Source organism: Apium graveolens, chromosome 6 (genome assembly GCF_009905375.1).
Source record: "Apium graveolens cultivar Ventura chromosome 6, ASM990537v1, whole genome shotgun sequence".
Classification (NCBI taxonomy): Eukaryota; Viridiplantae; Streptophyta; class Magnoliopsida; order Apiales; family Apiaceae; genus Apium; species Apium graveolens.
The window spans coordinates 80,761,646-80,789,544 of NC_133652.1; the positions used below are offsets into that span (position 1 = coordinate 80,761,646).

General features: G+C 33.6%; 5 protein-coding genes across 7 annotated transcripts; 1 reads left to right on the forward strand and 4 right to left on the reverse strand.

Annotated features, from left to right (window-relative positions):
* Positions 1-316: 316 nt before the first annotated feature.
* Positions 317-4,382, forward strand: LOC141665432 (uncharacterized). Its single transcript, XM_074471416.1, has 5 exons — positions 317-664; positions 955-1,058; positions 1,359-1,472; positions 2,894-2,977; positions 3,306-4,382. Exons 1-5 carry the CDS (start codon positions 484-486, stop codon positions 3,360-3,362), a joined length of 540 nt encoding a protein of 179 aa, XP_074327517.1. The 5' UTR covers positions 317-483; the 3' UTR covers positions 3,363-4,382.
* LOC141665431 (non-specific lipid transfer protein GPI-anchored 1) lies at positions 4,032-6,128 on the reverse strand. The gene is made up of 2 exons (XM_074471415.1): positions 5,568-6,128; positions 4,032-4,397 (listed from the first exon to the last, which is right to left on the reverse strand). Exons 1-2 carry the CDS (start codon positions 5,917-5,919, stop codon positions 4,174-4,176), a joined length of 576 nt encoding a protein of 191 aa, XP_074327516.1. The 5' UTR covers positions 5,920-6,128; the 3' UTR covers positions 4,032-4,173.
* Positions 6,129-8,218: 2,090 nt separating this feature from the next.
* LOC141668786 (uncharacterized) lies at positions 8,219-10,947 on the reverse strand. 2 transcript variants are annotated; one of them, XM_074475803.1, is made up of 3 exons: positions 10,770-10,947; positions 10,019-10,094; positions 8,219-9,846 (listed from the first exon to the last, which is right to left on the reverse strand). In XM_074475803.1, exon 3 carries the CDS (start codon positions 9,720-9,722, stop codon positions 8,646-8,648), a length of 1,077 nt encoding a protein of 358 aa, XP_074331904.1. In that variant the 5' UTR covers positions 9,723-9,846; positions 10,019-10,094; positions 10,770-10,947; the 3' UTR covers positions 8,219-8,645. The 2 variants fall into 2 exon arrangements, with proteins under 2 accessions (XP_074331904.1, XP_074331903.1); XM_074475802.1 differs by lacking the exon at positions 10,019-10,094.
* An 817-nt stretch (positions 10,948-11,764) lies between these two features.
* Positions 11,765-13,991, reverse strand: LOC141667983 (uncharacterized). Its single transcript, XM_074474639.1, has 2 exons — positions 13,660-13,991; positions 11,765-12,650 (listed from the first exon to the last, which is right to left on the reverse strand). The coding sequence occupies exons 1-2, from the start codon at positions 13,864-13,866 to the stop codon at positions 12,057-12,059; spliced, it is 801 nt and encodes a 266-aa protein (XP_074330740.1). The 5' UTR covers positions 13,867-13,991; the 3' UTR covers positions 11,765-12,056.
* Positions 13,992-14,266: 275 nt separating this feature from the next.
* Positions 14,267-25,164, reverse strand: LOC141667982 (calmodulin-binding transcription activator 4-like). 2 transcript variants are annotated; one of them, XM_074474638.1, is made up of 13 exons: positions 24,919-25,164; positions 22,777-22,902; positions 22,580-22,695; positions 21,848-21,936; positions 21,604-21,649; positions 20,858-21,302; positions 20,386-20,537; positions 19,990-20,080; positions 19,683-19,906; positions 17,895-18,577; positions 15,594-16,173; positions 14,907-15,200; positions 14,267-14,748 (listed from the first exon to the last, which is right to left on the reverse strand). In XM_074474638.1, exons 1-13 carry the CDS (start codon positions 24,926-24,928, stop codon positions 14,647-14,649), a joined length of 2,958 nt encoding a protein of 985 aa, XP_074330739.1. In that variant the 5' UTR covers positions 24,929-25,164; the 3' UTR covers positions 14,267-14,646. The 2 variants fall into 2 exon arrangements, with proteins under 2 accessions (XP_074330739.1, XP_074330738.1); XM_074474637.1 differs by having other exon boundaries at positions 20,858-21,308.
* Between the last annotated feature and the right edge of the window lie 2,735 nt (positions 25,165-27,899).

The window sequence follows — 27,899 nt, forward strand, 5'->3', positions numbered from 1 at the left end:
TTGTTTCTCACCGTGACAACAAATAAGTTCCCTTAAATGATGTTATTTTAGGTTTAACTCGCTCTGCACCTCCGGACCTAAACACGAAGATTCCTTTTGAGTTTGAACCTTTTTAGAAGTGACATCTAATGTATCCTTAACCACGTTTCTGATTGTACAAACCATTCGATTCCAGATTATATTCATATTCTCCTCATAAAAATGTCTAGCGTCAAACCAATCATTTTTTTAAAAATTATTGTTTTATCTCCCTTATTTTTTTTTTATAAAATGCACGATATCGCCTCTCGAATACCTTCTATAACTGCTCTTTTCGTACGTATATCCATTCAAAATACTTTACAATTTTTCATAAAAATATCAAAAACATAAAATCCCGTAAATTGAAAAATATTTTAAAATTAATATCTCAAGTAAATTTAAATCCGCATTAATCTCCAAAAACAATCCGATAATTCTTAATTGTGTTGCAGCCGGAGAAGGATGGCAGCTTGTGGATTGAGAAGCTTCATAATATCATCAATAATAATACCTATTAGATGGGAATTTAGAACTACATCAACCCTTCTTAATCCTTACATTGCGCCCCCGCAAACCACCCATCTCCGCCGCCGTTATTGCTCTCACCCACCTCAACAACCACCTCTTCTTAATCCTATTTCAGGTCCTTCTTTTATATCCCTTGTCTATTATTTACATATGATTTATGTTTCTTTTTTATATAAAAAATTCTAAACAACATTGTAAAGGCCTTCGACAATTATAATGTGTGTGACTGTGTGTTGTGTTGGGTACTAGTAGAAATCATAAAATTGATAATTGGTCTGTCAGTCTGGGCTTTGACATTAACTATATATGTAACTTGTTATTATTATGATTTTACTATATTACATGTCTGTGTAGTTTTATATGTATAAGTAGTTTTACTCATAAGTCATAAGTATGTTATTTCAGAAGTGTCAAAGAAAGAAGAGAGGGTCGGACAAACTACGAATGCGGTTGTTGGAGGCACACTCACTGATGATACATCCGATGACTGGTTCACTCTTGATCGCAAGGTATATTATTAGTTTTCACATTTCACACTATACTCTAATCCCCCCCCCTCCTCCCCGCCTTTTTGTATTTTTCGGCATAGTGTATTTTTGTCAATGCACTGTACCAAGCAAAGTAGAGAATCTATATCAACGTGTACGATGTCTAGGAGTTATCATTGTAATGAAAATGACTAGTTAAAGGCAAGGACAATATTTGGTTTTCCAGCAGGCACGCTTTTGATTATAATGATTTAAATTTTAAGATAGGAATAGGATTCTGAAATGCGCGATTACATTGAAAGTTTATGTTCCACTCCCCAGGTAAATTCTTATCCAACGGTAAGAGAATTCACAGCAACTGGAATAGGAGGCGATGATTTTGTGCAAGCTATGGTTGTTGCTCTCGAATCAGTTCTTCAACAGCAAATTCCAGAGGTAAATACGTACATCTGTCTGAATCAGGTTGAGACAAACTTGTTTGTTGCTTGATGCATAACACACCACCTCTTGTTACTTAGCATGTAATCTGTTCTTATACACAATAAGTTATTCTATCTTTATCTTTATTCCCCCGGAGTTCGCTTGTTTTACATGTATACTCTAAAGAGCCGCTTATGTATAACCAATTTTCTCTCTTAAGAGACATTTTGTATAATGATGCTATAGTATCCGAGGCAAGTATATGACTAAGTTTAAAGGTACAACTGAATATTAAGCGAGACTAGTAACATTAGCAAGGTAAGTAGCTGTTTTCTCAAGGAACCACAAGGATATCACAAATTTCAGCCATCACTACATAACCTTCGGACCTTCCTTGATCAGTTTCATTGTCCCAAATCCCAAGATCAAAACTAGTCCTATCCAGAAGGATTGGGGGAATTACAGGAACTAATTACCGTATTTCTGTTAAAATGGTTTTGACTGACAATAGTGTTTCTGTAGCATAGGTGTAAAAGGAAAGTGAGAATTTAGAACAAATGTTGAACATTAGTGGACAACAAGTAGCACAATATATTAGAGATGCAATAACTTGTGAGAAATAGAGACTTTTTGTACGAGTCAAAAATCAAAATCAAATTATGATCAAAATGGTAATTATTGGCTCTTGTTAAATAGAATAATACACGTGTCAGTCGTGGATCATGTAGTAGAGAACTTTTTATTGTCACTTGCTGAGGAATTAATCATAGTAGCATTACCCTAAATTTTCTCTCGCTTAGATAGAAGTATTTGCTTATATTTCTATAAAAACTGGAACTAAGGGATTCTCTTAAGTTCCTGGGGTGAGACTTGAATAGAAAATCCTGTCTTAAGCTGTTTAATTTGTTTAGGTTGACCACTAATTTCTAGCTTAAGTAGTTGGTACTTATAAACTTGAGATTCTCCTTGAAGGTCTCATGGCCAAACCTCACAATAGCTAGATTTGCAAAACTGACTCGTCTCCTTTCCCACTTACCAACAATAAAATATTTAAAACAATAGGGGATTATTAGTAAGATAATGGTTTATGGAAAACTAATCTTCTAACTGAGATTAAGAATACCATGCTCCAGTTACGAGAGGTTGAAGTTTTAGAAAGCCTCAGTAGTCGGTACTCAGAATAGGCATGTGTGCATCAACATATGAGTTTTTGTAACTGACCCTTGTTAAAAAGACTTTGATTCTACAAGAGAGCCTGTTCACCCAGGTAAAAGTGTTATGTTATAAGTTTTAAACTCTCAATAAAGTGTATGTTCAACATTGTAACTGCATGTTATTGACCACCATGATATTCCTCATTTTTGAGCAGAATTCATTTTTTTTAAAAAAAACTAATGCTAATTATGAATCTGAATCAAGGTTGGTTGTTTACACAGGGCCTAGTGAGGCAAAAAATTTCATCAGGAGGAAAATATGTCTCTGTAACTATTGGACCAGTTCAGGTTGCTTCCAGTGAGCAGGTCTCTAAGTGTAACTATATTTTTATTAATTTTATCATTTTTCTGCCATGTGTTTCTAAGCGTGTGCCGATGTTATGAAGCCTATGATGATCCCAGCCAATAAGTATGCAGTGACTAAATTTTTCTTTTTTGCAAGTTTTAATATAGTATGGTGTACACTAGTGCCTTGAGCTCTTCATTTTATTCTGCGCGACATTTCACATGCATGCATTGTATCTGCCACAGTTAGAATACTGTTAGAATGTTTATGTACAAATGTGATACTATGATATGCAGAAATTTTCATCGTTCCGGACTGAAATAGATTGTAACATGACTGTGTTTCCAGGTTCAAGCTGTATATAATGCTATGCGGAGTGACGGTCGGAGAAAATACTCTCTGTAGTTGCTGTTGAGCTTGATATAGAGGGGTAGTTTTATAAGATTCTACTGTAACAGCTGAAAATATTGGCATCTAAATAAGATTTAGGTTACTAAGGTTGTGTGTAGTAATTTTGGATTGAACCTCCTGTTACAAGCTCGTTTTGTGAAATTAATGGTCATATATTTTTAATGAACAAATCATGTTTAACTTCTTATGTGTATAGCCCAGTCCAAACTAATTTCCAGCAGGCAATCTGCGTGTGGGCTGTTGTAAATTACTTACAGTACAGAGCATGAGGTCTGAAGTCTGAACCCCACTGAGGATACACTGTATATGTAGGCTTGTCTGCTCATCCCCAATCACCCAGCATGTATCACCAAAAATTTAATAGAGTATCACACCAATTTCTACACATACATGTTTTGTCTTTAGCAGGACAGTAGGCGCTTGAATCTTAGTTACACACTTCCGTTTTTCTGTATATCTTTGCATGGAACATGAATACACTTCTGTTTTTCTGTATTTCTTTGCGTGGAACATGAGCTACACTTCTGTTTTTATGTAATCCTATTTCTTTGCTGGTAACATGAACTGAATCTCAGTTGCACACTATATAATATATATGTATGTATGTGGGTATATATGTATTTTATATGTGTGTGTAGAATCAAAGCAGATTAAAAACAATGCTAACTTGAATTAAAGTCATACAAATGGAATTAAGAGATCATACATCATAGTGCATACATGGAAATAAATGAAAGAAAAACAAACAAACGTGATAACTACATAAAAAACTCAATGATCAGCTGATTAGATGATCAGGATGTAATTATGCTTGAAAGAAGAAAACGACAGCAGTGAAGATTGGCACAAAGATTCCAGCGATAAGGTGTGGAACTGCAGTTTGGAGCTTGCTTCCAGCAGATTTACTATCACTAGGCTTTGCCACAGCAGGTGATGATGTCCCTTTCGGTGCAGCTGGTGTTGCTGTTGATGGACTTGGATCAGCGAAGATGGCAGCATCAGGAGAGTTTGCAGGTAACTTCAGAAGCTCTGCATGTTATCATCCTTGTATTAATCCATTAAATATTATGTACATACATAGGAAAATGACATATTTTTGTAATTTTTTTAACCAAATATTACAATCTTCCACCACACTTTAAAACTGGTATTGTTATAGAGATCTAATATATTAACCATATCTGAGACCCACCTTCCCAACTATACGCATGTGTGACTCCCCTAGATTAATATGTAGATGCACCAAGTAGTAACTTGTAAAATATCTGTGACTGCAATATATATATACGCGGGAAAAGTTTCTACAGACTGGTCCATGTTTTTTTATGTTTACTATAGACATAACTGGTAGTATTTATGTCCATAACCATTAATGCAACCCCCATCCCCCCAACCATCCTGTTATTTTCAATGCCGTCACCAAACTCTATTCAAGACCACATGCATCTATCTTAGACTTCTTAGTTAGTACTAGTAGAATTCAGCACAACCAGCTGGTAACAGACTGAAAGACCTAATAATTATTAATGGATTGGATATTCAGACTACACAACTTGATTGTGGTATCAGGTTTCCGTTCCAAGAAGTTTCCAGTTAATATGAGATAAAATCCCCAACTCATTGTATCATCAGCTTAATGTAGATGTATGAGGTTTGAGGACTGAGCAAGTTATGCAAAAATCATACGGTGACACCCTAAATCGGCCCGGGCTTGCAACACCCCGATTCGAGCCGGGCATCACGGATTGGGGTGTTACAACTTACACATACAACATTTGGTTATCGGAAGAGGCTTCAAAGCAGGCTTATAGAACAATCAAACTCTTCTAAACTCAATTTCTTTCATATATGTAATTTAGATATGAAATTTACTCTATGTTTGTTAGTGTGTATTATATGAATTAATCTATACGAATTAAAACACATAAGATGAAGGCAGAGCAAGACTATGCATGGCATCATAAATTTATATCAGCTTAACAAGAATTAAAACAGAGAATCACAGCATCTGTACTGCTACACATGTACATTAGGATTTAGGACCACTGCTTGCATAACACATAAATCATTTCGTATAATCGACGCACAAAAACTTTTGAATGAGCAGGCAGATGCATAGATATAACTAATTTAATTGTGGCATGTAGCCTATGATATAGAATATATACAACTAAAAGACACAAGGAAAAAGTAGGGTACTTGGGCAGTCGCTGGAGCTAGCATTAGCCAACTTGCAAGCAGAAGGAAGCTGGAGCAACCTAGATTCTTGAATTCCAAGGCTCTTCAACTGAGGGTTAGAACCTGTGTGCATCTGTTGTATTATGTAACAGAGACAGACAGGTTTAGAATCTTTGATTGCGGCCACAGACTTGCAACATCCGTCGGTTGGGGTGGATCCTTTCCCCGTGGCAAAACCCAGGCACTCTGTCAATTTCTGAAAGTTATCAGCACACTCCTTCTCTAATGGATCAGCTCCCTCTGCTCCACTATTCAACATTAGTAAACCTAACACTAGTACTATAACACCATAATACCCTGTACACTTATTCATGTTGAGTATCTGAAATTGTGGTGTTCTCTACTTCTGAGTCTCTGATATCTATCTTTCTATATGTTTGCAGAAAGAAATATATAGGGGATATTTATGAGAAGAGCTGCGAAGATGTGGGCTTTGATCATGTAATTAAAAGCTGTGATTGCAATGTGGTGATAGCACCACAGTTAATGCGACTTCATCTGTCAACTTGAGCTGGGATTAGTAGGTAGTTGGGACTTGACTATTCAGTACTGGACATTGCCTATCCAAACCAATCCCCTTTTTTTGGTTCAGTTTTTTTCTTCAAAAAACTAATGTAGCAAATTGGAGCAAGGCCTGCTTGGCAAATAATAAATTCTTAAAATATTACATATAAATTTATGGTTTCCCTAAACAGATAAGGATCTCACTCATTCCAATTGCAAAATCAGACTTTGGATTTGCATATTACGTATGTTGTTGAATTCACCATTGACCAGTGTAACCGAATTTTAGTTTTAACTGAATCGTCATGATGTGGCCAAGACACTCATTGAAATATAAATGTATGGAATTAGACCACTGCTCTTAACAGCGCATTAAGTGGTCACTTAAATCGCCCTTCAAGTGAAATAGGATCATAAAACATTTTTATTTTATACTAATCGGGTGATTAACCATTTTTAAAGATTAAGCGGCCTTGTAAATGGATTAAGCAATTATTAAGCGGATTAAATAGTCATTAAGCGGTCAAACCTATTTTGACTTATCAAATTTTTAATTGTAAATATTAATATTTATTTTAATAAAACAATGATCTTGATTACAAAATTAGAAATAAATATTTTTTTAAGGAAAATCTATGTTTATATTCTTAATACTTTATTTATTTTCATTATTTTAGTATTACACATTATTATTATATTTAAAATTTTAAATTAATATTATGTATTCGTTTATAAAAAATTTCACTTAACCACTTAAGCGCTAGAAGGTATTCCCACCGCTTAGCACCAATTTACACTTTTTAGAATTCTACTTATCATATATATTATTGTTTAATTTCAATTAAATAATAATCGATAAAATAAACACTCTAGTCTTCTATTTCTTTGCAAAAGTGAGAGGAAGTCCTGCCTCATGCGTGTAAAGTTTGGTTTGATTCTCCTATAATTTTTTATAAATTTTAGAAAATATTATGAATTCTAATGAGTCTCTTAATAATTTGCAACATTTTACCAATTTAGTTATTATTATTTATTTATTTCTGATAGATACATATCATTTCACACTGTCTTTGAAAAACAACATTTTGCCAAATTTATCTATAATCATAGATAAATATAATATCTCAATGTCCTTGAAAAGCGGATTTCTCAACTTTTATATGATTTACAGAACATTCATAATACTTATTGTTATATCTTATAATAATTTACTACAAAACATCGCATGTTGATAAAAATTTGACGAAGCAGGTGATAAATTATTATTGTCATTTTCGTTTTTAAATTTTAACGCCATCACCATGTATGTTGATTACAAATAATTATCTTCATTGTTTATAATAGTTTATCATTGATAACTATTGCATCTTCAACATCTAATTAGACAGGTTCAAATTAAGAACAGAAGCTCGTTATTGTTTTTTATATTTGTTTTTGACGTATTTTAGAATTTTTTGTTATAATATTTTGATTTAAATATTTCTTAAAAAATAGTAAACATATTAAAATAAGTCTTAAAATAAATAGATTTTGATGTTATGTTCTAAGACCAACAATTTTATGTGCTTAAATTATAACAAGTCTATAAAGTAAATAAGTTTGATATAATAGGTTTCTACTTTCAAATAACAAGGTTCTTCAAAGATTTTTAAAGTAAGTATTCTCTAAAGTGTGTTCGTATAGAAATATACTTCCAAGTATCCGTATTATCTGCTACAATTTATGCATTAATGAAATCATCATCTGCTGCAAATTGCACGAATACGTTTTTTTTCACCTACCGCAAGAACAAGCTCTAGAAAGACAGGGAAGATACAATATGAACTGAAAATAAGAAAATTTAAAAGGCTAACACACTTTTTAAAGAATCACAGTTGTCATCCAGAGCTTGTACTATATTAAATCATGGTGGTGTACAACCCCCCGTCAACTGATTCAATCCTCATACACTAATGACTAATTCTTGTAAACACCATAAACTACAGTCCTACAATAGATTTGAATACACCCTCCCTCACTTTTTGTCCACTTTGTGAGAAGAACCCACAAAGTATTAACTACTGTAAAACCACAATATCTTTTGGAGAAAGCAGACCTGACTTTGATGGAATTTGGGTGTATTTGGTGAACCATGCCATAGTACTAAAGCCCAAACTTGATTCTCTTCGGAACAAATTTCACTTTTATACTGGTCAAAATTGTGAAAATCTGGAACTTGTATTCATAACGGCATATTATCAGCAGTATCATCATTACCAGTGGTGCCAGTGAGAGCCATACTGCAAATAAGTCAACTGCTGGTGCTTTGCGCGGAAAATTTGAAATATCCAGATCTTCTACATACAACATCAAATTTCCTGTATGACACAATCCTAGCTACTACATAGACATGTTTCTTCTTACAAGGCCACCTCTCTCTTTGTTGCTAACTTCACTTTTCTCGCAGACATGATGCAATATGCTAGCTGCTTGAGTGGCAGATGCAGCACCAGCCATTTTAAGAGAATTTAGTCCATTGAAATATTTTCATGGTCCTTAGAACTGCACATTTGGACGAAGTGACTTGTATATTTCTGACACAGAATTGTTTTTGTTCACCTTCTGATGATTAGCTGAAGCTTCCTGCTTTGCAATTGGTGGTTCGACTTCAAATGAAAAAAAGGGCTCACGGCATTTGGTACATAGCAGATTGCAGTTCAGATAAAATCTAGGATACTCGTATTGCATCCTGCATCCATGGCATGCAGTCCAAAAGGTTGGTCCTTCCCGGACACTGGGAAATGGTGATGCAATTTCAAACGAAAAAAATGGCTCACGGCAATTGGAACAAAGCATATTACAATTCACATACTTTCTAGGATACTCATGTCGCATCTTGCATCCATGGCACGCAGTCCAAAATGTGGTTTGGCTCAGTTCTTGAGGTAGATCAGTCGCAGTGGGTACCCGTTGCCGTTTGTAAGATGTAGCAGGAACAGTTTGTGGCTTCTCCTTACGAGATAAAGGAACTGTTGTCGACTTATGTTTATGAGACGGGGAAGAAGACGGAGGTTTATTATTGTAAGATGAAAAGGGAGCAGAAGCTGGTTTCTGGTTATGTGAATCCCAAGAGGAAGAGTTGCCCCCGTTATTTGGAACTTTCATATTGGAACCTGGAGCAAAATTGTGAAAACCATACTGCGATTGTGGTACGGCTGAACCACCAGATCGAGGTTTAACTTGTAAAGCTTTGTCATATGCTGATCTTTTGGATTTATCAGACAAAAGATTCCAGGCTTGTGATATAAGATCAAACGCCCCATCAGCTCCTTTTGCTTTGTTTTTATCAGGATGAATCATAAGAGCCAACTTTCGAAACTGTTTCCTTATGACATCTTCATTATCTAGTGGATTCACACCAAGCATCCCATACCAATCAATTTCCCCATTAATTTTGTTCTCAGAACAAACATATACATCAAGTGTTGCCAAAAACTGAGAAATACCATCCAGCTGAGGATATAAACTTTGGGCCTTCAAAGCAAATTTTTTTGCCCCAGTAAAGTCATTTGCCAAAAACTTCCTATCAGCAATGTCTCTAGCCCTTATGGCTTCGTCTCTGTTACACTCCATTAGAATTACCCCACTTAGTCACACGTTTTGTTCAAAGCACCACGATGACAAAAAAGGGAAAATACTATCAATAATCTGTAATTTCCAACATCGACCTCAGCTTCCCGATGAAGAAATAATACGACTGCGATAACAAACAAAATCAAGTAAGAAAATTCGCTGCGCGGACATATCGAAGTAAACATTAAAAGCTAGACGTTCAATAGATTCCCTATTAGAGGGTTTCTAGCAACGCAATAATACAACTGCGATAACAACAAATTCAAGTAAAAAAAATCGATGTGCCTGTGACGTACATATTGCAGTAAACATTAAAAGTCAAATGTTCAATAGATTCCCTGTTCGAAAGTCTCTAGCAAAGCAATAATACAACTGCGATAACAAACATCAAGTAAGAAATAATACAACTGCGATAACAAACAAATTCAAGTAAGAAAAATCGCTGTGGGGACATATCGCACTAAAAATTTAAAGCTGAACGTTCAATAGATTCCCTATTAGAGGGTTTCTAGCAAAGCATCTGCTCTTTTATGTGGGCAGCAAAGCCCTAATTTTAGAAAAAAAAATTAAACTTAAACTAAGAATTAAATGTCAGATACATTTATTTATCAGATCGAAAGCAAAGCAAAGTTTAAATCACTTCAATAAAGATCATTTCAAAACAAAAATAATAACTTAACACTATAGCAATAGCACACAACCTTAACAAACAATTACGAGCAAGGAAAATAATTTAACAAAACCACACAAAACATGAAGAGATACTATAGATTGACTATTAAAGGGTCGGTTCTATTATATTGGTGAACAAAACCCTAATTACAAAACACAAAAATTAAACTTTAAAAGAAAATCAAATGCTACACACATTTATCAATATCAAATAAGAAATTAAACAAGATTTAAAACGACACCAACAAAGATTATTTCGAAACAAAATCAATTATCTAAAATAATAATAAAATGAGCTGTATAAACAAACAGATTATATGCAAACAATGGCAGAATATAACTATATATTAGCAAGAAGAGAACAAGTTAACACACCTTAACCTTGCTGTGCGAAAAAACTTGAAGAGAGATGATGGTAATATAGTTATAGATATATGTTTTTTGTTTGTTGGTGTTTATAATGGCTGCTATATATGCCCTCTTTAAACCCTTGGATTTAGGTACTTCGGAAGATTTTCTTGGGCAGCTGAATCGTCTCTATATTTTCGAAGCCCAGCTTTGAAATATAGTAGAATGTTATATACATTCTTTGTTTAAGCTTTGCTCGGCCCATTGCTAAAATAAATGGGCAATGGGCCGAAACATGTTCATGTCTCGATTACGTGGTGTATATTATACCCATTCATTTTGTATTGAATATATTAATTTTTATTTTTTAAATAATTGTTATTAACGTTATTTGTTTTTATTAAAAATATTTATAAAAATATTTATGAAAATAAAATTTTAAAATATATATAATTTTAAATTTGACTTTTAAATAACCCACGCCATACGCGTTCAGATCAAATTTGTTCTCCATACATTTTAGTATTAACTTACAAATTCTGGCCACCGTCCTGGATTTTCATTTATGAATTGTTGCCTTCTAAGCTTACGATCAAATCTACTTGTACTTGTAATATCCAACTCTCATGTATATATAGTTTTAAAATGTTAATAAAGGTATTTAAATTTGTAAAGTAAATGTGAGGGTAGGATCCATAAAACTACCTTTAGATTAAAGTTCCATATATTTAAATATATTTAGAATTAAAAATAAAGTTTAGTACACATATATCATATACTGTATGTACAGAATTGTAGTTATTAAATTTGAACATATTGATAAAAGAGTCTCCCCTTATTAACTTATCGTGTGAGAAATAAGACCCCTTGAAAAATAAATAAATTGGTATTTATGTCAAGAATGGTGACTTTTGTACGTATGAGGGGTGCCATATATGATGGTAGTAGTTCCCGTACATCTTTTATGCTTAATCAGTTTCTAAGAAGGCCGAGTACTTTGAAATGAAAAGAAACGTAGTCTATGGTATGTTAGTTGTTCTTGTATTACCATATATATCCTGGATTGAGGTATCCAGTATGGAGAGTTCTGCATCCAGCATCCCTAATCTGGAAAAGTTTTAACTAATTTTCACACTAGGTCATATTGTTCTTCCTGCACGTCTAATTACAGCTTCTTCAATCGTGATTCCTGGCTGCAATACTTTGCATATCACATTACAGAATGCTAACGGAAATAAAACATTAATTCCAACATTTTAACATATTCGAAAACATAAACACTAAGAAAACAAACTGGAGATATGCATGACGATATCAAGCCTCATCGTTGCTGGAATCAAAACTTGGCAATTCCATTCGAAGAAGCTCTGGGATCTTGATACCTTGAATGGAAGAATTTTCAATGGCTTCCAGTGCTTCAATCAGTTTGTCTCTGGCAGAAGACTGCTTTATGGTTTCAAGGGATTCAATCAGCTTATCTCTTGTAGAAGATTGCTTTAAGGATTCAATAAATTTTTCCTTTGTACTATTGAACTTCTCCTTTGTAAAGGACTGCTGCTTTTCCTTATTCCGGCCACCGGGTATTAGCATCCCTTTGACAATACTACCCAAGGACCTAACTGGGTGGGTTACGCCATTTTTGAGCCATAAAAGAAGAGACACCTCAGATATCTGCCACGTGATGGTAAGTACTATCATGGCGACAAGAAGACAGTGAGTTACGAAATTCTGCTTTTTAACCTTTTTGAGCTCTTGGGCAATTTCTTCATTGTCCATAGTGCCTCCAACTTCAGTCTCGTTTAGTGGCTCCTCAATGTGCTCTGGTTCTCCATCAGCACAAGCAATTTCATCAGCATCACATGATATCTCAGGCTTCTGATGTTTCTCAGCAGCTTTAATTTTGTCCAACTATATAATCAGAGACAATGGATACTCACATCTTTTAGATTGCAAACCCCAGTAATATACTCTAATCTAAAAATAAGTCCGACAATATATGATAAGCTATATCGACAAAGCAGGAAGTAGTGGCAACAATAGCGAAAAACTGTTGGCTTAGTAACCCAAAATTTATACGAATTCATGGCTTTTTTTTGGGGGGGGGGTGTGAGTAATGTGAAGCAGTTGTAATAAGGAGGTGATTCTCTTACCCAAATGTTTTATTTTAAGTTTGCAGTTGCGAGAATAGAAATGTAAATTGCGTTATATGTGGTATATGAGCTACACACATAGTGCTTAAACTAGATTAAAAAGTGATGTGAAGCGGTTGTAATAAGGAGGTGATGCTCTTACCCAAATGTTTGATTTTAAGTTCGCAGTTGCGATTCTAGAAATGTAAGCTGCGTTATGTGGTATATGAGCTACACACATAGTGCTTAAACTACATTAAAATTCATCTCGAACACAATTGAGAATTATGACCAACAGGAAAATGTGAACACCTTATGTCATTAATTTACTTTTAAGTGCAAATAGCAAAAAGAATAAAAAAAAAGGTGCAGAACATTTGGTTCTCCTTGCTCCCGAGTTAAAAAGAAAGGAAAGTAAATGGAGGTGTTTTCCTTAGTTTTTAAAAGGAGCGAAACCAAGTGATAATGAATGCAAATTTAATAGACTTTTACTCCAAAAACGTTTGCTCAAAAAATGGGATGAAACTACTTTAGCTCCATGTCACTCAATTCATTCCCTTTAAAAAACTTAGGAGCGAGGCCTTAGTGCACAACAGCACACTAGACCACTAGTAATTTTAGTAACATAGCAAAGCCAACATGGTAAATATAGTTAATACAAGGAGGATCAAAGGATAGGTTAATAAAAAAAACACTGCATAATTACCAAACAGAACATATAGGTTAAGGAATGCTGATAAGTGATAAATCATTAATCTAGGCAAATTAGTATGTCTGGATTAATATACCTCAGAAAGCAGTCCAGTGAGAGCAAGACGACGGCGACCTCGTCGATTCCGTTCGCCGCTCTTGTTCACTTCATTACCATCGGTATCGCTATCGCTGTCGTCGTCCGTTATTAATCTCTGTATCGTTTGTTGTATTAGCTCTACCTTGTCCATTGAAGATGATGTTGATGAAGTCGATTCCATTTCTCTTACAACCTTTACATACATACTTACTTTTATATCTATACTATATCACCCCCCATTCACCGTCATCACTTTGTGTGACACGTGTCAGCTTATCCCTGTCCACTCTCCACCTCTTGTTCTGCATCTCTTTCCACTGTTTAATGCACGCACTATGGCATCATTGACTTTTTTATTCCTTTTAAATTTGAATAATATGAGTATATACTTTTTCAATGACTAGAAATAAAATTATTTTCAATATAAATGGTAAAATTATCAGTATATGACAAGGAACAATAATCGAATTCGAACTCTAAAATTTCTTTATTGCCACCACACCAACATTTTACTTTTTAAGTTTTCTTAGTCTATGATACGTGTTGTCTAAATCTACTATCAACTTTATAATATACCGACACTTAAATTAATGTTTATAATAACAATAAGTAAAAATAAATCACATGATCATATGTCCATATCCAGTCAGCAATATTCACAAGCATCCTACATTACATCCAATTTTGAATTTTCTTCTCTCACCCACTTTTACTCTTCCCTTGTACTGGGCCGAAGGGTTCTTTACAAAAGTCTTCTAGGAATACGGGAACAATACATTCCAACAACCATAATATACTCATATCCATATAATTGTACAATAAGATCATAGTGATCGGACAACAAAGTTAACAACCTACTATCAAAGTTAACAACCATAATATCATACTGCCAACTGAGAAGACCCTATGTACAAACAATTATTTACCAACTGCATAATCTACAAGCCAGTAGAAACCTCAAAAATATCACCTAAGATCAAAGAAGTTAGAATGGTTGCCTTTCTCCTCTGCATATGCCACTATCATTCTCCATATTAGATATTTCACTTGATGTTGATGCTTCACTTGTCGAGCCTTCAAGCTTAGCCTGCAATTTTCAATGTCAAGATTATACAGGTACACAAATTTTGGTCCTGGAGGAGAAATCCTGATCTCTCTGTGTAAAAGCAACTTTTACTAATGTGCTCAATGATTCTTTAAAACCAATTTTCAGTATCAAACTAAGGATATGAAGTTTGCATATACCTTGGCTTGGCCGTATTTTTCAAGCATGCGGTGATATTGTTCTCGTGCCTCTACAGAATCAACCATGGATAGCACCCTTGACACGGCTTCATCAATTGCTACATCAACTTTCTGTTTACGGAACACCTTGACAATGTCTTCATCTTCAACCTCATCAGTACACCCTGCTTCAGGCCGGAATCCTCTAAGACCACTCCCTCTCCTGCGCCACCTTAGTACAACCTTTTCTAAAACACCAACAGCCCAACAGATAACTTTATAATTTTTCCGTACCTGATGACCTCTCACATGAGCCTGACATACAAGAATCAAAGTATGAGTATCATTATAGATCTTACTATACACTTCAGACAAAAGCTGTAAAAAGGGGAAGGGAGGAAGAAATAAGCAAACTAACAAAAGTTTATAAATTATAATCGCTTCTGTGTACTGTATGCACATGCACTTTGAAGGTGATTATATCAGATACATCGCTATGCTTAAATAATTATTTTTGTTAGAAGCCTCTAAGTAGCGATGTGTGGTTGTGAGGACTGAAGAACTTGCATCTTAATTAAAGCCACAGCCTAAAAAGAATCACACTTCATCATTAATTATCAAATTAACTGTTATCGGTTCTCAATTCAACTCCTAAGGAAAACATATCTGTCCAGTACCAAAATACTTACAAACTTAAAAGTAGGTTACCTGTATCTTCACAACTTTTTTGCGATATGCAAGAAATTCTTTACGACCTTTCCAACCACGATATTTCTTCTGGATCGATAAAGCAGCAGCGTTGTTGTCCCGCGTATTGCGGAAGGCCAGCTTTGAAGCAGCTGAGAGCCCATACACATCATGCGAAAAGAAATTGTACGCATCTCCACTATCAGTAGCAGAAGTAGAAGCTGCTTGCCGCCTCCTAAAAGAATGAGCACGAAAAGCGGATTGTATGCGTGCAGCAGCCTGAGAAGCATTACGAACTGCAGCTAAGGTCTGTTTAAGGGGAAGCTGATGGTCAGCTGCGATGAGACTTGTATTTGAGATACTATCTAAAGTTCTTTCTGCTTCAACCTCCGCAGAGTTTTTAGATAGTTCACTTTCTGCCATTGTAAGTGATGAAAGATGGCTGGTTAAAGACACCTCAGAAAGATAGCCTGCAAGTCCCTTGTGGCCACAGGATGCAGCAATGGATGCTGGTGTTTTACCAGTTGGATCTAGTGAATAAGGATCTGTAACTGCCCCAGCCGAGGCACCAGCTGCAATAAGCTCAGCAACCATTTTCTCCCTATTACACAGAGATTTTTTTCATAAGAAACCAACAAGTTATACTTCCCTTTTACGCAACTAACAAAGACAAACGACAAAAGGCATTAATACTTGATACAATCTGTGACCTTGATAATCTTCTACAACTAATATATAGTTTTATCAACATTTGTGGATATGTAAATTACAGGGGCCAAAAACAAGATGTATGGGAGCCTCGCTGCTCTATGCACATGATATTGTTAAAGAAACTCGTCAATTCTCAAATGGTAAGCAAATAACCATTACACACTTATTATTTAGCCATGAGTGGGAAGTTACAATTTTGGCTGATCCACGATATGAAATTTTAATACCCAATTTTAAATTTAACTCTCATAAAGAGCAGCTCAATATGTTACTCTGACTACAATTTCGGCTGGCTTTCCCGTGCGGACACTAGGACACGACACTTATTCCATTTCAGATCCTTTGATCGAACTATGGACACTTCAAACAATTGAAATACCACATACGAGACGATATTATGATGCAAAAAGTATGAGGAGAAAGAAAGAAGAAACAAGAAAAAAGAACAATATATGCCTAATTTGCACAATCCTTTACAAAATCAAATTTAATTTGAGCATTATTTTAAGAATTTTTGCTATGAATTTTTATCTAATATATTTGTGTCCCTGTACACTTGTCCTGAAATAGAACAGGGTGCCTATATCTCCAATGTTCAGTAAATTTAAGTCCGGCATTTTTATCTGGGTCATGTACCCGATTCAAGTAGCATATGCTCTTTTAGAAATCATCATGATGGCTTCTCTCATTTTTGTTTCACCGTAATTCGTTCTCTCAAGTACCCTTCTCGCTATTCAATTTTAATATCCTAAACTTTATCAAATTTTAATCTCTTTTTTTTATATATTATTCTTCTATTATTATTATTATTTTAAAAATTAAGGGATATTACAACTAATAGTTCTCCTATTCTATCCACATTTTCTGGTAGGAATAAACTTGCTCTTTATAAAGTTAACACCACGAACATGAGTAACTAAATAAATATTTTGTGAGTCATTAATCCTAATATATTTAAGATAATTATTCTGAGGCATCATGTTTGTGCATAATCTAGGTTTAACTTAGGATACCATAAATATGTTTAGTGTGATGAAATAAGATGGAGAACAGCAATTTTCTAAGCAATATTCATATTTCTTATTCTTATTATTATATATCTTTAAAAAGGTCAAGTACATCTTCATAAAGTTATCTTCCAGAATAAAGAGAATTGCTTAGCATATTCTCCCAATAGCCATTACCCTTTGTTACTCTCCGTAGTACAAACATCAGCGCCGCCTACACAGGTGTTTAACACTTTTAAGAAAAAAAACACTCAAGTAAAAAATATTATTTGCTATGTGCTACCCTTCATCTCGATTCTTTCCAATGAAATAAAATTTGACCCCTAATCACCCTAAGGGTAAACCTATTTCTCAGAATGTACACTGTAACATAGCTGAAAGAAGAAAAATCAGTTCACTCTTTGATGCCATGTCATAATTTATTAAATTAATACCTTCATATATACGAACATACAGTAGATCATTACTTAAATGATTTCGCAAAGATATCACAGCATGCAACAATTTGGCCCTAGTCCAATAAGCCAAGTCGTCACACATTTCATATGAGAATCGAATAGCACGGAAGCAATGTAAATAAGAAATTGAAGAGATGTTCTGCTACCTTCCAAAACGTGCAGCCCAATGGAGAGCCGTCCAGCCATTAATATCGCGGAAGTCTACGCTGACTCCAGCATCTAGAATTGCATTCAAGGCCCACTCAAACCCTAATCCAGAAACCATGTGTATTATACCTTGCTCTTTCTTAGACAAGGAACATTGTGCCTGGTCAAATCCATCCAACAGTCTAGAAGAAAGCCAATGCTGCATCTTTTCTTTCAGTAGTTCTTCTAGAAGCCAATCTTTTGTGCTAGATGATGTCAACGTGCCAACTAGAAGAGCCTCAATAAATTGGGCCCATGACTCCTCACCAGCTTTGACTTTGTCCAACAGACTATTTTCTGATCTAGAATTTCCCTTTTTCTGCACCGGTAAATCAGATAAAAGCATCTGAACTAGTCTGACAAGCAGTAGGAGTTCTTCCAAATTCTTACTTTCTTCTGTTTTAGACACGTTGCTCCGAGACCAATTACTTGGATTGACACGGTATTCAAATTCCTTGACTTCACTACATGATTCATGGTTTCCAGAGGTTATACACAGACTGACTTTACCAGGCAAGTTAGGCGGGGCATGGCAACGGATGACACCTTCCTGAATAATCTCCATAGGAACTTCAATATCACCAAACATACAAGTCAATCCGCGATCTGATGGATCACATAAAAACGATCCAATAATGATAACCTGCAAAAAAGAACTTTAGCTTTAAATCGAAGACTAACACTTCCTTGACAGAAGCAAGTCTAACATAAAATACTATAACAACTGGCTCATACTAACTTACCCATATGGGTTGTATTGAGATATTTTTTACTTCAAAAAGTATAACAAATTTTCATTTCGATGCTTATAGCCAAAAACACAGACATCATCTCAATATTAAACTTTCAGAGACATCCAATAAGTTGTGACTTCCAATCATACCCCCGATATATTCTTATGCATCCTTAAACTGATCACTATTCCCGTACTTCCATTTTGATCAACTCAGTACTTGGGAAACAGTCAGAAAATTATTTCTGCTCACATTTGAACAGAATCAAACTTTAGCCATATATTCCATCAATTTTTGAACATACAATTCATAGATGTACACATTATTCAATTACTAAGAGAATAGCTCAAACTTTTTTTTATCTAACCAAACATGACCCGGATTTGTGAGCAACATTAAACTACATATCTGTTCCCATCCTCCTGCATCGGCTTCTAATTAAATTAGAGAATAAGAAGAGACTGTAAAGGTTAATGTGGTTAAAGAATCCAAAATCGGACTGAGGTAATACCTTCAGATGAGGGTAAAGTTATTATATGTATTATGTAGGATACAAGATTTTCGCCAAAACAAATACACAAGAAATCTGATGGTACCCACAATTTCCATTCAAACAGAAAGAAAACAATAATCACATAGAATATGAATAAGACAACTGCTAATTATGTATCTCACATTATCATAATGTGAATCCCTACTTTAATATTGCAACAAGGGTTTATAAAAGGTTGTTTGAACTCGAAAATATACAGTTAGTATTGGTCAATGAAAAGAAAAGGGGCAGTATTTATTGGTAAATCAGTCTAGTGTCCAAAGCAAATAATGGACAAGAAAAACACATAGTATAAAAAGCACCTGTGAGGGGAAGAGCAAACATGCAATTCATTTTTATTCTATACATGTCAGAACTGGAAGAGAACTAAAATTCAAATGCACCATGACTTTTGAAGCTATCTGTGTAGAGAAAAATATAATTAACATTTTTTCTTTTACATAAATAGTCAGGAAAGATACCTTTGTAGTCTCATTGGCATAACCCCAATCAGGTGATATCTCATGCAAAGTAAATTTCTGTTTTTGGGAGATGGTGGGACTAGGAGTTGCTTGAAGAGGCACACCAATCTGATCTTGTTTAAGCATTTCCGTAAAATGGTACTGGTTGCCTTCATAGAAATTCATTGCACTAGGATGTGCAGAAAATTTGAACTCTTCATCTTCTTGAGGTAGCAAATTGGGAGCTGGCGATATAACAAAGTAGTCAGAAATAAAATATATAAATTCTGGAATTTTAAGGTATATAAGAATAAGTTAGGGATAATACAATTTTCAGGGGTTTCTGCTTCAAAATTTATCCATTCAGAAATATCTTGCTCTTCTACCGGTTCCTTCACTGATGAAGGTAGAACTATTGCCTGGGGGTAAAACAAACATGTTACTTGACCATTGAGAGGTTGCATTTAAACTAAGATTAGACAATAGGAAGCTATAGAAATTATTGTTGCCTAAAGAGCTCAACTAAAATGTGCATTTTACATATATATATGTGTATCCAAATCCAAATAATTAATTATTATATGTATCTCTGTCAGGATTAGGCCATCTCAATAAACCAAGTAGAACAATATTAGAGACAGGATAAAAAAGAAATTAAATTTAAGCACGGTGAAGAAGACTCTAAAAGTGGTAATGCAAATATTATATGACAACACTCTCTTACATTTTTATTCGATTCTTCGAAATGACTCTGTCCTGGACCAACACCAGCTGAATCACTAAAGCAGTCTAGCATCCCATTCCAAGCTGCAGCTTCTTTATCAATTGAGAAACCATCACCAAATTGTTGGTAGTAATGTTCCTTGCCTTGTTCACCTATGATACAGTACCTCTTAGCTTAGTCACTTTGTTAGAAACTACAAGGAACTGAAAAAAGAGAATGGACATGCCAATTTTTCCTTGTTCCGATATCCTTAATCTAAAATAGTGCGCAGGTATCTACTTAGAAATTTACCAGAGGCCTATCAAGGAATAAGCAAATTTTCTATGAGATTTTTGAAAAACACCACTTTATCAGCTTGACTGGACTTGGGAAAATTTATATAGAAACATCAATATACTCTGGAGAAAAGGAAAATTACTTAAATAATATTAAGAATTTATACAACTCAGAGTACCATTTTGATGAGACATACCAGAACACTGTTGCGCCATAAAGTTGTTGAAGTCATCTTGCACTACAGCAGATTGAGGCAGATTTTGATTGCGTATAGTATGTGTAGTATCATTTGAGTCCTCAAGTCCCGAGTAGATCAATCCCATTTGTTCTAAGCTATCATCATTTAAACTTAATTGCTCCTCAAGCCTCCTCAATGCTTTATTAATTTCAAGACTTGGTGAAGAATTAAGCTCCTGTGTACTTTTTGTCATGTCAAAGTAGTTCATATTCCCATTCTTGATTACTGCACTGGAACTAACTTCTGCAGAACCCGGACTGGACACACTATGATATGGGTCATGAAGGTCACTAACAACATCGGTGGAGCCTGCAAACTGAGTATTATAGGAACTGGGAAAATGAGACAAAGTGGAATAAGATTCAGGTGACAATTGTGAACTGGACTCCCCATTATGCCTTCCCTGAAACTAGCCCACACAAAATCAAGTTAAGCTCAATTATGTTCTATAGATACATATTACTATATCAGGATCAACAAAAAAGTGATTATTCATGATATCTGGCAGGAGCTTGTATTTTGGTTGATTAATGTTGATATACTATTTATTGGGGAATGACAAACAAACCGTGCGGGATAAATAAAATAAATATTAAGGCACTAATTGAAATACAAAGCATACTGGTTAAAAGTAATAACCGATACAGGCTTTTAAGTAAGTACTAAAAAAGTAAGTTATATGATGTTTGCTAGTTGCTACTCACCTCTGTTATGTCTCTGTAATGAACAAGAACAATGTGCTCAAATCCCCTGCCCACACCAAAAGACAATAATAATAAGAAGCTGAAGAATTTAATATAATGTAGCAATAAAGCAAAAACCTAAAAAAATAAAATAAAATCGCACCCTGTCTTACCAGAGACATGATAACATTTATTGTTCAGAAGATTATAACCAAGAAAAATACACACGAGTATAACTGCAGTCGAGGAAATGTAAGAAACTTACGGATCAAGCATCCAATAGCTACGTCTCTGAAAATTAGGATTGACATCTCCATGTGCATAATAACAGTTTAGAGCTTCAGCATTTCCAACCTAGCCAAAAGAAAAACTATACTTGATATAGGACACAAAGGATCACACAGACTTCCTGACTCTGTATGAGAACCAAGGGGATAACGCTAGTACAGAGGTCATTAAAGCATAAATTTTTTTATTGATGTTTACCTATGCACATTAAACCTAGGAGACAAGGTGCACGGTGTATACAATTTTCATGTACACCGGACACAAAATTTACCAGACATACCTAGACTTTTTTTGTACAATAGATACTAGTGAAAGAGGATAATACAGACAAAAGTAATTTGAATGTAATGTTGTTTTATCTGATCATCTTTCTGATATCGTGTATTACATTTATATAAAGTCCATATGAATATGAGACTAGTTTTTTTTTTTGAAAGGCAGCTAGTTCTTTAATCCCTGTCACCATGCGCATAAAATAAATTACATTTTTATTACAAAATTTGAAGTAAATTTTGTAGGGAAATGTAGACATATTACACTAAAAAGGGAGTGTATGGAGAGCATGATATTAATAGTTATATAAAATTTTATATGTCTGTCCAAAAGAGAAGACTCAAACATAAGAGAATTATATATCACGTCAATTTTTAATATTAGGCATTAGCTGAGTACAGACTACAGAGTGCTAAAATTGAAAACCATGCTTGACCTTAAGCCTTTCATGTGCTTCACTAATGGTTCTTCCATCCCTCTTGCGACGCCAACTATGTCCGTCTTTACGAAAAAACCGAAGGACCCTCTTGTTAAAGAGAAACAATGATCCACCTGTAGATAGATCCATATATTAACCACATATTTGAGTAATTATTCAGAAAATATGTGCATATAAAGAGATAAGGCAGTTACTAGATGGCCTTTGAGGAGGCTTGTCAGTGAGTTGATGGTCCTTGTGATTCTGCAATATGAAGAGTACCTCTGGCGGCTTCAGCCACCGACTTTGAGCTTCTTGAATCAATATTCTAAGATCATAACCTAACATATAAAAAAAAGGATACGAAGGTCAATTTGAATTGATCAAGAAGCTTGGAACAAGAGATATATTTAATAGATACCTAGCATACAGCACATAGTTCCTCGTCTACATTATACTAAAACAAAGTACAGCTGACATCATCCTAACTTATGTGTCAAATTCTCCTTTAAGCGCTTACATCATCAAATCCTAAGTGTCAAGCTCTCATTAATTTTGCTGATGTCATCTTTCACTAACAATATCCTCATTTAATTTACCTTCAATCTCTCTCTCTCTCTCTCTTTCATTTATTATTTCCACTAATTCTCAATCTTACCAATTTCTAATTCTCTCTTACTCATTTCTCATTCTCTTTCTTTCTCATTTTTATATTCTTAAATTAATAATTTTAGGGGTCGTTTGGTTCGTGAAGTGGTATGGGGTTGGAATGAGAAATCGGGTTAAGGTGGTATAGGGTTGAGGTATCATTCTTGATATCACGTGTTTGGTTAAGTGGTGTAATGAATATATTTAATTAAAATATTATTAATTTATTAATTTTTATTCATTTAAAAAATTAATAAAATTTTAATTTTATATTGTTTTGATTTATCGATTTAATTTTGTATTACATATTTACATAGAATTATACACAAAATGAAAAATATATTTGATTCCTCGTACCCATGTTTCATACCCACCTCCCCATTAGGATATCAAAAACCCATACCTTGGGGGTTTGAGCTATGGGTTTAGGGGATTGAATTTTAGAACCAAACATCAGGTATGAGTTTGGGATAACCAAAACCCATACCTGATATCTGAAAAAGCGTGAACCAAACGACCCCTTAATAGTTTCATTTTCTTCACTAATTTTATCTTATTCAAAATTAATTTTAGTTACACAAATATTAATTATTATATTTTTTGTATTTTAAAAAAAATTGATAATCAACATTTGTAGTTTAAGTCATGTCATTTTTTAAGTTTTTATTTTATTTTATTCTATTCTCATTAATATTTAATAAAAATATTGTATTAATATATATTATTCAAATTAAGCTATTTCAAAATAATTTTTTAAAAAATAATTATAATATAACCGGGCATCTGCCCGGGAACTAATCTAGTTCTCAATAAACAAAAGATGCTATGATACATTAGTTGATCTTTTTCTAGATTAAGATGGACTCATATTGTCTTAGCATACAGTTCTTACAAAAACAAAATCTTCTAAATAACTGATAAGATAATGTTATATCGAACCTTTCGCTTCTCTAACCCATGGATAAAACTTATGAATTGCTAATGACGCTATCGTGATAATTATACCGGGAGAGAGAAAAGTTCAAAAGTATTTTCTAGTGAATGAGGATCACAAGACGGATCATAATTAGTTCTTCATACAATTAACCAAGAAACACAATGAAATCAAGAGAAAAAAGAACAATAACATATACAAGTGTTTTCCGCTTTATCTTATCATCAGTAGGAAGAATGCAAGACTTATATATACATTCATTTTTTTCCTTTGCTCTTACAAATTAAGGTCCATTCCTTCTAAATTTAAAGTGAATGCTCGCTTATTTCATCACTCATCGTCTTTACAAGTTTGATCATAATATTATAATACTCTGTCATCTAGTCCGTTCTCGTTACACCTCTTTAATTTTATCAGCTATTCCATTTTACCCTCAACAAACCACATGTTATTGTCTGGACAACAAACCAATAAACAATTTAACAACTCGAAATGCAAAAAGTATGTTCAACTAGTCCATAATTATATCCTCTGCACGTTTAACACAGTTTCTAACTTAAATCGTGCTTATGATTTCAATAAAACTTACATTGTGCTTATGCAACTAAGCGAACAAATAGATACTATAACTACAAAATGATCAAACATATATATACGAAAATTGAATAGAAAACAAACGAATTAAGGTACGTATTAAATAAATTGAGTGATAACTGAAGCAACAAAACTTAAAAATAATAAAATCAAAAGCGAGAAAAGAAATAGAAGCCCTAACCTGACTGCATCACTTTCAATCTGAATTAACTGGACTAAATTAAACTCCACTTAAATTTAACAAAGTAGAGAAATAAATTGAAGGTAGAGATGAAGAATTGATGTTGAGGATGAGAATTATAAGATGGAGCAATGATCAGCGTTCAAATCTGGTCAAAAGCGAGGTTATAAGCTGAAATTTCCTGCCTCTAACAACCCAGTTAAACAAAGACGACGAAGACTGGGCTTATTTTATTTACTTTCGTTTTATTTTAAAAGGATTACTTTTCTTGATTTTATTTGTTCGTTTAAATTACATCGACTACGTTTGACCAAATCAATTTTCATATTATTTACCGGTACATATTTATGATTTAATCCGTACGATTCGCAGTTGTTTTATCATTACACAGTTTTATTCGAGTGTGTGTCGACATATAATTTTTAATAATTTTTATAATAAAATTAAGAAGTAAAGATTTTGAGGTTACCATCAGGATATTTTTCATAAAAATTATGATAAAATAATATAAAAAAACTCAAGTTTAACATTTTTACTACCAACTTATTTGTTTTGTTTTTAAAATTAGGATAGTGAATACTTAAATTCATAATAAAATACACATAAATCAATTATTATTTTAGGAAAATTTTCTTGATATCTATCTTAAAATCCTTAAACCCATTTTAAAGTTCAAAATAAAAAAATTATAAAAAATACATTCTACCCATTTATTTCAAAAACACGTTGTCTACTTTTTTTTATGTTATTATAGTTTCTCCCACACATTCTCTTTCATTTTCAACACTGGGATCACCTGCTTTTTATCTCCTTCTACATTGTTCATCGCATCATTATCATTATTGGCCTTTGTCGTCATTCTTATCATATAAGATTTTGGATCATCATCTATCTTTCCTCTTTTCTTATGCACTATCATCATCGGTTTTCTTGATTTATATTTGACTAAACTCTCCTTTATATATATCAAATAAGTTATAAAGCTTATCACATCTAAGATTTTACATAAACTTCAATTAGTCGATTTGGATACTTCTAAAGCTGCAATTACTTGATTTGAGTACTTCTAAAGTTGAAATCAATTGATTATAACCCGCAAGGGTTGCCTCAGCCGGTTAAAGAGGCGATATCTATTCTCTGGGTCAAAGGTTCGAATCCTATGGGAGGAGAATTTATGATTATGCCTCCTGAGTCAGAGCATGTCGCTTAAATACGGTTTACCTGGGTTCACGTGGTTTACGCGCACCCGAAAGGTAGCGGCTGCGGGTTACCTACGATAAAAAAAATGATTATAATGAACTTGGTCTGCTACTCTTTTTACTTTTTGATTGATTGATGAATTATGAATTTGCATTTTGTTTGATTTAATTCATTTATTTTTGTGGATATCAACTGTTTGATATAATGTCATTAAAAATAGAAATGTATATTTATTTATTCTAATTGTCTAGATATTGAATTGAAATTGGTTTTGTTTGTAACATATTATTTATATATTTATGATCTGATCTGTGCGATTTGTATTTATTTTATCATTATATACTAGCTCATAACTCGTGCCAAGTATGACCCAAGAATGAGTAATCATATTATTCGGATTTTGATACTTAATTATTAATAATAAAAATTATTTAATTTTATTCGAAGTCGAAATTATGGTAAAATTTAATAAGTGAAACTAAATAAATAAATCTCTATAATTATGTAGTTACAGGGAATCGAACCAGACTTTAAAGTGAAACTAATTATTAGATTATATAGCGCTATCAAAATTTGGTACGTACTTTGGTATTATTCCATCGTTATTTAATTACTATAATATTATGCGGGATTAAACAATTACCGTGAGACTAAATAATAAATGTTGTATATAACTATGTAGTCACGAGGAGGTGATTTGAGTTTGAATGAAATTTACTAATTAGATTATACAGTGATAACTATTAATTGGCATTTTGATATTTTATAACACCGCTCTATCGAAATAGTGTTCCTTTATTAATAAAGAATTACACTCGGCTTTAGTTAATAAACACCTACTATATAACTTTTACAACTTTACTCGAGTTTTATAAAAGGTAAGTATGCATGTATAAGTAGGGTTGCACTCCAAATTATACAAAAAAAATAATAAAGAACGCCATCAAAATATCTTACTTTTTACAAGAAAAATAATTTGTTAAGATTAGAATTACAATATTTAATATCGATTAAACTTAACATATCGAATATAACGTAGAATCTTATGTAACATTGTAAATAAAGTATAACACATAATCCGGTGCAGATTCCATTATAAAATCTTTTAAATATTTTTGTGCAATGAAATTATGTCTATTAATTTTAATTTGATCCTAATTTTTTCTTAGATTCTACTTTTATTCATAAAAAAAAAAATCTTTTTTGGTGTATAAATTAGAATCGAAATATATTTTTATGTACGATTCCATAGTTTTTTTATATAAGGATATTTTTAATGGAGCAATGACATGTATAAATATACCGGAACATATATTTATTTGAAATACCTATTTATAATAAAAAATGCACATGAACTTAGAAAAGTAATTTTTTAAACAATTAGAAACATTAAATTAGATTTTGAACAACATAGACACGGTCCCAAAGTCCTCTCGTGAATAGGTACGAGGGTATCTGTGACCTAATATGCGACCTTAACACACGTAACGACCACTTAAAAAAACTCATGCTACCTCCTTATGAGCTTTTGCTATTAGCCTTTTTATGGATACAATATAGATATATTAACAATGAAACCTCCCCTATGAGGTTGGGTTCGCTTATTGCCAATAGGCAAGGCGACCTTGAAAGAGTTAGCCCACAAGTCTTCAAATGATAATAACTCTTCAAGATTATAATGTAAATTTGATGTGAGGTGATCCCAATGGGAAGACCCTTTATACTGTGACAGCAAACTACGGGACCGCCTGCTGCCTTTCAAAAATATGTAGATGGCGACC

What these genes read in the sequence shown, in the direction of transcription:
- LOC141667982 (XM_074474637.1), bottom strand. An exon ending in TATGGCGCAACAGTGTTCTG is followed by an intron (nt 20,538 to 20,857) that starts GTATGTCTCATC and finishes ACTGTATCATAG; the next exon opens with GTGAACAAGGCAAGGAACAT. An exon ending in ATGCCAATGAGACTACAAAG is followed by an intron (nt 18,578 to 19,682) that starts GTATCTTTCCTG and finishes TCTTTTTTGCAG; the next exon opens with GTTATCATTATTGGATCGTT.
- LOC141668786 (XM_074475802.1), bottom strand. Translation starts at nt 9,722, where the DNA reads ATGGAGTGTAACAGAGACGAAGCCATAAGGGCTAGAGACATTGCTGAT.
- LOC141665432 (XM_074471416.1), top strand. Translation starts at nt 484, where the DNA reads ATGGCAGCTTGTGGATTGAGAAGCTTCATAATATCATCAATAATAATA. An exon ending in TCTTCTTAATCCTATTTCAG is followed by an intron (nt 665 to 954) that starts GTCCTTCTTTTA and finishes ATGTTATTTCAG; the next exon opens with AAGTGTCAAAGAAAGAAGAG. An exon ending in AGGTTGCTTCCAGTGAGCAG is followed by an intron (nt 2,978 to 3,305) that starts GTCTCTAAGTGT and finishes CTGTGTTTCCAG; the next exon opens with GTTCAAGCTGTATATAATGC.
- LOC141667983 (XM_074474639.1), bottom strand. Translation starts at nt 13,866, where the DNA reads ATGTATGTAAAGGTTGTAAGAGAAATGGAATCGACTTCATCAACATCA. An exon ending in TCACTGGACTGCTTTCTGAG is followed by an intron (nt 12,651 to 13,659) that starts GTATATTAATCC and finishes CTGATTATATAG; the next exon opens with TTGGACAAAATTAAAGCTGC.
- LOC141665431 (XM_074471415.1), bottom strand. Translation starts at nt 5,919, where the DNA reads ATGAATAAGTGTACAGGGTATTATGGTGTTATAGTACTAGTGTTAGGT. An exon ending in TAGCTCCAGCGACTGCCCAA is followed by an intron (nt 4,398 to 5,567) that starts GTACCCTACTTT and finishes GATAACATGCAG; the next exon opens with AGCTTCTGAAGTTACCTGCA.